Source organism: Limanda limanda, chromosome 13, assembly GCF_963576545.1.
Source record: "Limanda limanda chromosome 13, fLimLim1.1, whole genome shotgun sequence".
Classification (NCBI taxonomy): domain Eukaryota; kingdom Metazoa; phylum Chordata; class Actinopteri; order Pleuronectiformes; family Pleuronectidae; genus Limanda; species Limanda limanda.
The window spans coordinates 11618711-11631157 of record NC_083648.1 but is presented as its reverse complement, the minus strand read 5'-3'; the positions used below and the strand labels follow the sequence as shown (position 1 = coordinate 11631157).

The 12447-nt window shown below is 43.7% G+C and overlaps 1 protein-coding gene across 1 annotated transcript; it reads right to left on the bottom strand.

The window, feature by feature from the left end:
- Window positions 1-125: 125 nt before the first annotated feature.
- LOC133017894 (NAD-dependent protein deacylase sirtuin-5, mitochondrial-like) lies at window positions 126-10739 on the bottom strand. The gene is made up of 9 exons (XM_061084140.1): window positions 10643-10739; window positions 4598-4705; window positions 4189-4322; window positions 3345-3570; window positions 2959-3046; window positions 2795-2848; window positions 1668-1791; window positions 1399-1514; window positions 126-1129 (listed from the first exon to the last, which is right to left on the bottom strand). The coding sequence occupies exons 2-9, from the start codon at window positions 4695-4697 to the stop codon at window positions 1054-1056; spliced, it is 918 nt and encodes a 305-aa protein (XP_060940123.1). The 5' UTR covers window positions 4698-4705; window positions 10643-10739; the 3' UTR covers window positions 126-1053.
- Window positions 10740-12447: the final 1708 nt, after the last annotated feature.

Genomic DNA, 12447 nt, shown 5'->3' with positions numbered 1-12447 from the left:
TAAATACCATTTCACTTTAGAAGCTACATGCTGGCCTCTACTGTTCATTTTGGGTACATACAGTGTTGTGCACGCCACCGTGGCTCAACCAAAGCAATGGGACAAAGACACAAAAACAGCAAATGTACATGTAGTGTTTTAATTGTTATACTCTGTATCATTGCATTGAAAGGTTTAATAGAAGAAATCATAAGAAACTGTATGAGCAAAATTGTCGTCAAAAAACATGATGATAAATATTATCTGGTTGATTTCATTTTTTAGACAATTTCTTTCAACTGTGATTGGACATGTATATTTTTTGAAAAAAGACACTAAACTGTGTAAAAAAGTATCATGGATGAGCCATGACATGTAACTTTACTCATACAGAGTGGACAACACAACAACAGGAGTGAAAGACGTTTTCCCTCTTGAACGTCTCTGTTTTGTTCAAAATCAAACTCTGCACTCGGCTACATCTCTGTAACAGTGGTTGATTATCACTTGAGGTCTATAGCGAGCACTTTGGTCAAGGTTGTGTAAACAGTTATGAAAGGCACAAGATTATTATTTCGGTCTGTACAGCTGTTCATTTGGTGGAAAGAGAAAAGGGAATAGTATCAATTGGCCCCAGAAGGAATATATCATTCAAAAGCATGATTTGAAAGCACAGTGTATATATATATATAATCTAACAATCCCTGGCCACTATCTCATATGTTAAGAATAACAACACCCTCTGATACCTGAGGAAATGTTTTCCTATGCAAAGAACTACATACATAGTGCATTCTCTTTCTTATATCACCCTGCATAGATTCGGCTGAACTCTAAGCAGCAAATATGTTAAACAGTCAAAATCCCATTTCCAGTAAAGCGAGCTATATATTCAAGTTTTAAAACGATCCATATCAAAGTCTTAAAAATGCTAAATTATTTACAGCTCTTCCTCTACCGAGCGTTAACAGCATAATGTGATTTTTAAGGCAAAGACTTGGAGGAATGCTGTGAAACCCCACAGCTCTAAATTGCATTAGATTATAGAGAAGGCACAGACTGCTGTCTGTAAAGTCACTGAATGACCTCGGACTCGTGTCGTTCCAAAGCTGGAGGCAGTGTCTCTCCGCAGAGACCCTGGAAATGGTACCTGTGACACACAGAGAAAAACAAGGAGACTCTGACGGTCAGGATTTTAGGTCAACATGTAAACGGTCACTCATGTAGGTAAAAGTGCATTGGCGTGGGCGACTGTTTCAAGGTTGACAAATATTTTTGAAGGGGCCTTGGTTTTGCCCGTGACGCCAGGAGATGGTGCTAAATCAACATAACCATGAGTCTGGTTTTATTTATTATTTAATCAAAGTCATGTTTTTTTTTGTTTATTCAACGTGCACTTAGTTTCCTGGCCCAACTTACGTAAAGTATTCGGTCTTCGGTGTTGCTTGTGTGTTGAACTCTGCCACTGGGACGCCTCTGGATGCAACCCGGGGCCCAAACATGGCTGCCGGGTAGACGATTGAAGATGTGCCCACCTACAGGTAAACCACAGAGGGGAGCAACTCCAGCATCAACTTAAAATCTACTGTACAGTACTATTTCTGGACAAATATTGTGTTATATAATAATATTACACAAGAGAAGAGTCTGACATGTGTGCAGTGCATGTAGAAATGAGGAGAACTCACCACCAGACAGAGGTCACAGATTTCCATTTCTTTTTCCACTTTGGTCAGGATGTGAGAGTCCAGGGTTTCTCCGAAGAACACCACGTTGGGCCTGAGCAGACCACGGCAGTCGCTCTCCTGACACCTTCACACAGCAGCACCAAACAGACTTTAGATGATTCATTGTTCCATAGGAGTCAGATATAGCACTTCATTAATGTACTTAGTTCTTATGGTTTCAAAGTTGTAACCAGTGTTGCTGCACTCTTAGCTGTTGTTTAGAATATGGGGAATTTTTATTTAAACCAAATTCCTCGTCTATGTGCTAATCTTTGGCCATATGTCTTAGGACTGCTTTCTAGCTGAGAGGAGATTTTAAATATTCACAGTACACCAGTGCCCCCACATGGAAGCCCTGACTTCACTCTTGGTTACACAGGACTCATGTACAGCTAAATGAAAACACTTGTAAACCAAAGAGAAAACTAAAGGTGAAAAGGAAAAGGTCATGGAAGCAAAGAGCAAATTTGATTTTGGCTTCATTTAATTCGTGCTCACTCTGATTTAACAAGGCAGCAACTCATTACACAGTCAGACCCAGTGGTGGGATTTGCCTGACATCGTTTACCCAGGGAAAAAATGTAAGGTACCAATGCTACATATACATTGTATATATGCAATGTCATTAAACTGAAAATTAAACTTAGACTAAAGAAGAATTGGAAAATAACTTGAGAGGATTTCAGATGCACAACACTGCTTCTAACAACTACATTTATGAGCCAATGCAACAGGTGGTGAGGGAGAGCCGGGACAGCGCTGATCAGGAAGGAGCAGCAGGTCCGACAGCAGCTCACAGCAGAGCAGGTGGAGGCTGGAGATGAGGGCTCTTACATCTAATCCGAGAATATCAAAATAACTCTAGCAAAGTTGTTGTCTGCATGCAATGGGTTGTTTTTAAAGATCCCACAAGTAATTGATTACTAAGTTAATAATTAGGGAAGTTTTAATTAGATTGATTCTCCCGTCCCCGAGACGACAGTAAAACTCTTTAATGATTTTTTTTAAATCCAGTTACAGCTGAGAACCAACACAAAAAATCTCATCGAGTCTGACCCTCTGCATTATTTACATCAAATGAATCCCACCTTGGCAGTTTATCAACTGGAATCTCGGCATCAGCGACATCTGGGTCAGGTGACCTGTTCATTAAGGGATCAGACACAGTGGGTCAATGCAAACATGGATCAAGCTGATGAGATCAGGCTCAAGTCCTGCATGTTTATCAGCGTGTGGAGGTGCTGCCTCTTACCCATTGTCCTTAAGGGCAGCACAAATGGGGCTACGCTTGTTTACGTTGACATCTCCACAACTCACACAGCGAGTTTCCATGAGGCTGCCTGCAATAACACACAGAGAACACAGCTGTTTCATCATTTAGACCAGTGCATGCAGGCAAAGACACTCTCACGTCCAGACTATAACGTATAATACAGACTTTTACCAGAAGACCAAATCTTTTGTTAGAAAGGCTCATTAAATCTTAAACTAGAATGGCCTTCAGTAGAGCACATATCTCGCCATGGCCCAACAGTCCCTAAATTGAATCCAACCGTACCACATTACACACCATCATAGATATCTTTATCCTAAACATGGCGTATTTCTTTCATTAAAAAGGAGGCAATAAAGATTTACCATGAATCTTGAGTATGTGTTTGGACCCGGCCTGTCGGTGAAGGTCATCCGTGCACTGGGTGATGACAACCACGGAGCGTCCCTGCTTCCTCAGCCGGGCCTCACACTCCGCTATGGCCAGGTGGGCCGCGTTGGGCTTCTTGTTCAACGCCAGCTCCCTCCTGTAGTGGTAGAACTCCCAGACCCGAGAGGGGGTGCGAGAGAAGGCCTCTGGAGTGGCCAAGTCCTAAGGATGCATCAGAGTTTAATGTTTTCGGTCAAGGCTCAAAAGCTAAGAAGTAATCGATGGTGTCATTATCAGAGGCAAGAATTAGACACATAACAAACAGCGTTTCCCACATAACAGCCGACAGGACGGTAAGACGGGCGGCAAGTAGTGGCTGAGAGATTTAATGAAACAAGATTTTACCTATTTGAAAAAGAAATAAAATTAGGAAATCTATATGTGGCTCTTAATGCTGATGTTGTGGCAATCTGCCATAAATAAATCTATAAATAGATAATGAAATGCAGCACAGATTAAGTTTGAATACATCAATTAAGGAGGATTGGATTAAAAATAACTGTTGATTCTTTACCAAGCGTTAATCCTGCTGCAGCCCACGACAAGAATCCAAATTATGCAACAAACGCCATTTCTCTCTGTCATGGCTGCTGCTGCTCAGATTAATCCACTGAGCAGTTAAGATGTATTATGTAAACATAAAATACACACACATTTCACACCGACAACTCTGAACCACAGCTGGAAATCAGGCCGAGCACAAGACTCTGACCTACATTAAAAATAAAGAAGACAAATAGATAAATACACTATCCCAGAACCCTGTTTTCTTTACATTACCTGAGACTGCCATTTCCTCCACTTCTCATGCTCTCTCCTGAAGGTCGGAACTCCGCTCTCACTACTCACACCTGCCCCTGTGATGATGACTATGTGCTTGGCTTTGGAAAAGACATCCCGGAATTCAGACATATCTGGGAAAACAGAAAAAATACTAATAGAAAACAGGTGGGTGGATTTTTTGCTTGAGTAGTCCTCAAACAATAGGTCCTGCTAAGTGTAGGGGAGGGGCACTCTCAATGCTACAAAACATGCAGAGAAATAAGTTTTACAATTGAATTGGTAGTTAAAAATTTAGAAAAATGGAGTAACAGTGTTCTTGGTGCCCCTTCCACAAACCTTGCATTAGTCAAATCTGTTGATGAACTGAAACGTCATTCATTACTAACTCTAGTACTTTTCATTTTACCTGAGTTGGGTCTTACTGTGTCTTTCAAGAGTCCTTGAGTCACGTGTGTGGAGCACATGCGCCGACCAAGGGCAAACACGGCCCGAGTTTGGAGAAGCATTGTCGTTACTGTTTCAGAAGAACAGAGAGAGAAAAACATGATTCATCTCGCAGCCCCACACATAAATGCAACTTCCTATTTCGGCCAACTTTTTCCTTTCTCTTGCAGCATGTGGTGCAGATTTAACCTTGGTCCTTCAAGCTTTAATGGAGTCTTTTCACAAACTCTTTGAAACAATTGTGCAGCTGAGTAGTTAGTTGAACCACATAAGGAGGATTCAGTTCACATCTCAATAATATGAAACAGTGACTGACAATAAAGAGCTGGGTTGGCATTGGAATACCAGGGCTTAGCCACAGTGGGCCTTGTTTCACCTTATTGACCTTATACTTATGACCTTATAATGGCATCATGTTAAACAGACTACTTTATTACAAAGAGAGGATGGCATTCTTCCATACTTCAAAAGGTTAAGAATATTTTATTTGACTGGATCCTCTAAACTTTCCAGTTCATAAGGATTAAACATCGTTCTGCCAAGCAAGCTGACATGATATTTTTTGTGCACACTTACAATTGACGCCACTGGACTAAATTTGATTAAACGTCTAAACAAGAACGATCTCAAGGTTTCCAGAGATGTCATGTTTATCCAACTAATGTCTATAAACTGGTGGGTACATATTTGGTGTAATAATGTGTTACGTGTGGCCAGGAGGTGGGGCTCTGTGTGAGAATGTGTGTGTGTGTTTGTGCCTCTCTCCACCTTTCTCTCTCTCTCCACGCAGCCAGTCCTCAGGTGAGACTCATCACCTCGTCAGCTGGAGCTGACTTAAGGAGGCTGTGAATTTCTTTCTCTCTCTCTATTGTTCCATGCAGGTGAACGGGTGAGGAGACCGAGGCTCCGGTTTCCCCCATGCCAGAAGTCCTTTTGAGCTTTTGTTATGTTGGTAGTTGGTTCGGGGTTTCCCGGTAGTCCTGTTTTCGGATAACCTTTTTCTTTCATTTAGGTAGTGGGTTATTTAGGCAGACTTAGTTCGGGGGTGAACACTCACTTCGACGGCCGATGACTGGCTCAGTGTTCCCCTCTCTTTTGTTTGTTTTGGCCGGGAACCTCCAACCCTTTTGGTTTGTTGCCTTTCTAAATATTTGTTTGTTTCAACCAATAAACATTTGTTATTATTTAGTGGCAACAGTTGTTTCTGATTCGTTTATTTGATGTGTTCCGGGCCTCACGAGCCATTTCTTATAGGTCCGTAGCATATTTGGGGGCTCGTCCGGGATCACATGTTGGGTCTTCAGTGTTTCTGTTGATTCCAACTGTGAGTGTCGGTGTCAGTGATGAGTTTCCTGTCGGGGGGGTGTTTTCTGTCTGCGCCATTACCCGTGCCATGGCAGCAAAGCAACGTCAGCTGCAGCCTGAGTCCGGTGATGAGGAAGTAGAATTGAGTGACAGTTTTATGGCTGGGGACGGTTCGTCAGTGTTACCAGCCCTTCCCTCCCCAGACCCGGTTTCTCTTCCTTCCCCAGACCCGGTTTCTCTTCCCTCCCAGGCCCGGTTCCTTTTCCCCCGCCATCTCCCCTTTCTATATTGGACAGTTCAGATGTTAAATTGTCCATGTCACGTGAACAGCTTATTATCGAACAGCAGCGTGATCCCACGCTGGTTTCTCTTTTTGCGGCTGTGGGTTTGAATGATGATGATGGGGGTGGGTCTCCCAGGTATTTCTTGAAGGACGGGGTGCTGATGCGTGCGTGGCTGCCATCACGTTTGGGTTTTCAAGAGGATTGGGGGGTTGTGAAGCAAATTGTGGTTCCACAGCTGTTTCGACCAGAAGTTTTGAAGCTGGCCCATGATAATCCTCTGGCTGGCCATCTTGGGGTAAATAAGACATATGATAGAGTGTTGCGTTGTTTTTTTTGGCCGGGTCTTAAAGCCGATGTGCGTCAGCACTGTAGGACCTGCCATGTCTGTCAACTCTCTGGTAAGCCCAATCAAACCATTCCCCCGTTCCCACTCTATCCGATTCCTGTTGTAGGGGAGCCTTTCGAACGTGTTATCGTAGACTGTGTAGGGCCTCTTCCCCGTACAAAGGCGGGTCATCAGTTTCTCCTGACCATTATGTGCGTTAACACTCGTTTTCCTGAGGCTATTCCTCTGCGGAGGATCACCGCCCCTGCAGTCATTAAAGCGTTGACTAAGTTTTTTTCCTTGTTTGGTTTGCCACGGGTGGTGCAGACGGACCAGGGGTCGAATTTTATGTCTAAGGTTTTTGCACAGGTGGTGAAGCAGCTTGACATTTCTCATTGTCATTCCAGCGCGTACCATCCAGAGAGTCAGGGTGCGCTTGAGCGGTTTCACCAGACCCTAAAATCTATGCTGCGCACTTACTGCCTCGAGTATGGTAAGGATTGGGATGAGGGTGTCCACCTGCTTCTCTTTGCTGTGCGTGAGGTGGTACAGGAGTCGCTGGGTTTCAGTCCTGCTGAGCTTGTGTTTGCCCATACGGTGCGCGGTCCGCTTAAATTGCTACATGAAAAATGGGTTGGTAGTGCAGAACCACAGAATCTGCTGGACTATGTGTGTGATTTTCGTTCAAAACTTCATCGTGCTTGTGAGCTGGCTAAACAGAGCATGGTTGTTGCCCAGGGCAAGATGAAGCTTTGGTTCGACAAAGATGCGCAGAGCCGTAGCTTCAGCCCAGGGGACAAAGTGTTGGTGCTGTTGCCCATTCCTGGCTCATCGTTACAGGCACGTTACAGTGGGCCATATGTTGTCCGGGAGAAGGTTGGCGCTCGTGACTATGTGGTCGCGACCCCGGACCGCAGGAGGCGAAGTCGGCTTTGTCATGTCAACATGTTGAAGCCCTATCTGGAGCGAGGGTCTGTTTCACCCTCCCCTGTTGTATTGAAATCTGCTGTGGCATTGTCCGGTGCTGAAGTGATTGATCAGGGTGAGGCGGCTGTGGCGCTGTCCGGTGCTGAAGTGATTGATCAGGGTGAGGCGGCTGTGGCGCTGTCCGGTGCCGATTTGCCGGAGTCTGAGGAGTTGGATTTTGATGGTGATGTCGTTGCCTTGTCCAGTGCTGTTGTTCATGGGCGTTTGAAGAACTCTGAACTGCTGGTTAATCTTGATGGTTGTGTTTCGCATCTGCCTCCGTCTCAGGGTGAGGATGTGGTCCGTTTGATTGGTTCACATATGTCACTGTTCTCTGATGTGCCCTCTCAGACCCAGGTGCTGCAACATGATGTTGAAGTAGGAGATTCGTTTCCGATTAAACAACATGCCTACAGAGTGAATCCAGAAAAACGTGCACGCTTGCAGAAGCAGGTGGACTACATGTTGGGCCACGGTATTGCTGAACCCAGCTGTAGTCCCTGGAGTTCTCCCTGTCTGCTGGCTATGAAATCTGATGGTTCAGACCGGTTCTGTACAGACTTTAGGAAAGTGAATGGAGTCACTAGGCCTGATTGTTATCCTCTTCCCCGAGTTGAGGATTGTGTGGATAATGTTGGCGGTGCCAAGTATGTAACCAAACTTGACCTGTTAAAGGGATATTGGCAGGTGCCACTGACTCCTCGGGCGAAAGAAATTTCTGCTTTTGTGACTCCAGACGCTTTCCTTCAGTACACTGTGATGCCGTTTGGCATGCGTAATGCGCCAGCAACTTTTCAGCGGCTGGTGAATATTGTGTTGTCTGGTCTTTCTGGTTGTGAGGCATATTTGGACGACATTGTTGTGTATTCTGGGTCCTGGGACGAGCACATTCAGCAGCTGTATTCTGTGTTTGGGCGTTTGCGTGACGCCAATCTTACTTTAAACCTTGTTAAGTGCGAGTTTGGCCAGGCGACAGTGACCTATTTGGGCAAAGTGGTTGGTCGGGGCCAAGTCAGGCCGGTGCACTCCAAGGTGGAGGCTATTCTTTCTTTCCCTGTCCCTCGTTCACGGCGGGAATTGCGCCGGTTTCTGGGGATGGCGGGCTACTACCGTAGTTTTTGTAAGAACTTTTCTGCGGTAGCTGCTTCCCTCACTGACTTGTTGAGCCCGAAGGTGTGTTTTCGCTGGACTGAGGGCTGTCAGCGTGCTTTTGACTGTATTAAGGCTTTGTTGACTACGGCCCCAGTCCTGTCTGCCCCTGTGTTTGATCGTCCATTTAAACTGTCTGTTGATGCCAGTGATGCGGGTGCGGGTGCTGTTCTGCTTCAGGAGGGGGGGGACGGGGTTGAACATCCCGTCTCTTACTTCTCCAAGAAGTTCAACAAACACCAGCGCGTGTACTCTACTATTGAGAAGGAGGCGTTGGCCTTGGTCCTGGCGCTGAGCCACTTTGAAGTTTATGTGGGTTCCGCGAGTTCGCCAACTGTTGTGTATACGGACCACAATCCTTTAGTTTTTGTGAATCAGATGCGGAACACTAACCAGAGGTTAATGCGCTGGGCGCTCTTCCTGCAGTCCTTTAACGTGGTCATTCGGCATGTGAAGGGGCGGGACAACGTCCTGGCCGACACGTTGTCACGGTGTTAGGTCTTGTGAATGTGTTGTTTTTTTTTCCTTCCTCCCTGGTCTTCACGTTTGCCCCCGGCTATTCACAAGCTCTGGGTGGGGGTGTTACGTGTGGCCAGGAGGTGGGGCTCTGTGTGAGAATGTGTGTGTGTGTTTGTGCCTCTCTCCACCTTTCTCTCTCTCTCTCCACGCAGCCAGTCCTCAGGTGAGACTCATCACCTCGTCAGCTGGAGCTGACTTAAGGAGGCTGTGAATTTCTTTCTCTCTCTCTATTCTTCCATGCAGGTGAACGGGTGAGGAGACCGAGGCTCCGGTTTCCCCCATGCCAGAAGTCCTTTTGAGCTTTTGTTATGTTGGTAGTTGGTTCGGGGGTTCCCGGTAGTCCTGTTTTCGGATAACCTTTTTCTTTCATTTAGGTAGTGGGTTATTTAGGCAGACTTAGTTCGGGGGTGAACACTGACTTCGACGGCCGATGGCTGGCTCAGTGTTCCCCTCTCTTTTGTTTGTTTTGGCCGGGAACCTCCAACCCTTTTGGTTTGTTGCCTTTCTAAATATTTGTTTGTTTCACCCAATAAACATTTGTTATTATTTAGTGGCAACAGTTGTTTCTGATTCGTTTATTTGATGTGTTCCGGGCCTCACGAGCCATTTCTTATAGGTCCGTAACATAATGTAAACACAAAGACATACATACAAGTAGGGCTGGGCAATATGGATGTCATCAAAATACTAAAATAATATTAGTCCATATCAATTATCATCACAATAAATGTCTTGTTATTATTTCTTTTCAATTGAAATACTGATGCTTGGTCCTGGGTGAAGGTTATAAATAAGTCTTTATGAGCAGAGAAAGACAAACAGCAAAACATTGAACTGTTGTTTTATTGCTCTTGATACAACTATACAGAGATTATTGTTTTATTACCCATCCCTAGCTAACAAGCCCTATTCTGTGGTGTGTGTCTGTGTGGGGGGGGGGGGGGGGGGGGGGGGGGTTACATAACTGTTAATGAAAACAAGACGTGGTTGTGAGAATGCTTGTGGTGAAGCTGTGCAATCAGGAGTCTTGGATTCTGGCTCCACGATAAGGACACAAATATGTAAACGAACAACTTAGACATAGCTTCAGTCCATTTGAAAACACAATAAAACAACTGGGTGCGTCCTCCCACAAGGCTGAACACACACAAAACCAGTTCCACAGGCTGCTCAGCCCAGTCAACGAGCTGCGGACACCTATGCGAGTTTACACATGTTGCTGCTGAGACAATGCACCAACAACTTTCTGCCCAGAAACGATGAAAACACTCAAAAGTACACGTAGCTTAGTCCCTAACAAACACACAAACTTCATGCTAAACGTCGTTGGAGTTTGTTAGCTGTCAAATACTCAGGAATACGCAACCAAACGTGTACTTGTGTGTATTTACCACTGCAAACAGAACCAGTACACGTGTGTTTGACTAAACTGGTCTCGATAACTTTGAAAAGTACTCACCAGGTCTGTGACGTTTCCTGTTTCTGTGCAGAAGAAGAAGAAGAACTCGAACCGCAGCTTGTTTACTGGTATCACTGCAACGAACGCGAGGAGCCGCAAACCTGCCGCACTGTCGTAAAACCCTACACGCGTCAAACGGAAGTGTGTTTATTTACTGTCACGTCAGCTGATCGCGTCCTGTGTGGAGCACGTATCTGCAATGTTTGCATTTATATAAGTTTGTAAGAACAGTTAGAAATACTACTACTACTACAACTAATAATAATAACAATAATAGTAATAATAATAAATATAAAAGTAACTTTTAAGTAAGGCTGTCAAATATATGTAGTAAAGTAGAAAATACAATGGTTTTCTCTGAAATGTGTATCAAAAGCAGCATAGAATGACACACACACACACACACACACACACACACACACACACACACACACACTAATTTGTCCATCTTCTTTCTGTGCTTAGTTTCTCATGGGAATGAGCAGGTAATCCAATCCTTAATGATAATATAAGGGAAGAGAGAACAGGGTGTGACGAAGAGGGAGGGAGAGAGAGAGAGAGAGAGAGAGAGAGAGAGAGAGAGAGAGAGAGAGAGAGAGAGAGAGAGAGAGAGAATGACACGAGGGTGGGAAATACTGTGAATGGGAGAGGATGGCAGATAGATGGAGAGAGAGAAGGGAAAGAAATAAAATAAGAAACATGAAGAGGAGGGACATCTAAATAACTCCAACATTAAGAATAATGTGATATTTGCCTCCTCTAAGCTCATGTGAACTAAATACGATTTTCACTTTTAATCAGAACTTTCTGCATTAATCTTTGACATCTTGTTAAAGATGATGGACAATGTTGATTATATTTGTGTGTTACTTTTAGCCTGAAGTGATTGTTTTGTCAAACCAAGAGTTTAAAATCCTACTGTGACTGAGAAAAGTGTCAAATCAGCACCTTTGAGAAAATGGGTGCAGCAAACCTTTGGAATTGTTGCTTTAAAAGTAGAATGAAATGTTTCTAGAATTACTTCGCTCTTCAATTAAATTTGTTTTACATCTCATAATTAATTTTATTGAAGCTACAGTATCTACTGAGCCTTGTGTGTTCGATGGTGTTTCAGAGAGCCACCTGGTGGTAGACTGCTGTAAGTGCACTTCACTCAGGATGATTCATTCATTCTCCTCGAGTCTGAGACAGAGCAGCTCACCCAGAGACTGAATATAAGGAGCTCACCAGGCTGCAGCCAACACAAGAGATCACAGTCTGTTGGTGTTGGTTTTGACCAAACTCAGGAGACTCTGTCAGAACAATACACACACTAAATCTGAAAATATCTAAAGGGAAGCATTGTTCTTTTGGTGGGACAATAGAGATGAAAACTAGACTCAAATCAACAAAACCATTTGAAGTGTAAAACTACATCTCCCCATGTCACGTACATCATTTACTTTTGTCTTTGTTATTTGTTTGCCTATCTCCAATAAGTAAGTAATTGTTTAGTTCTTTAATGTATGGTATACTACATAGAGCAGTAATAGGAAAACTGTACAATTTACTATAAATTATCACTAACCTTACTTATTCATATAATTTATTCTGTAACATATTCGGCGATACATTCTAAATTTTGTGCAGAACATATTTCAATATGTTTTTAATTAAATTTTGTATTTATGTATATGTGTTTTATGTATGTAATCTAAATAAATGTATAAAGTATATACACATGCCATACTTTCATATATAATTCAGAATTTATAGGATTCATAAGATATAAAGCTAGTCAATGAATGTGTTCATTATTAAATTAG

What these genes read in the sequence shown, in the direction of transcription:
- LOC133017894 (XM_061084140.1), bottom strand. Translation starts at nt 4,697, where the DNA reads ATGCTTCTCCAAACTCGGGCCGTGTTTGCCCTTGGTCGGCGCATGTGC. An exon ending in GGAGGAAATGGCAGTCTCAG is followed by an intron (nt 3,571 to 4,188) that starts GTAATGTAAAGA and finishes ATGCATCCTTAG; the next exon opens with GACTTGGCCACTCCAGAGGC. An exon ending in CCAGTTGATAAACTGCCAAG is followed by an intron (nt 1,792 to 2,794) that starts GTGGGATTCATT and finishes TGCTGTGTGAAG; the next exon opens with GTGTCAGGAGAGCGACTGCC.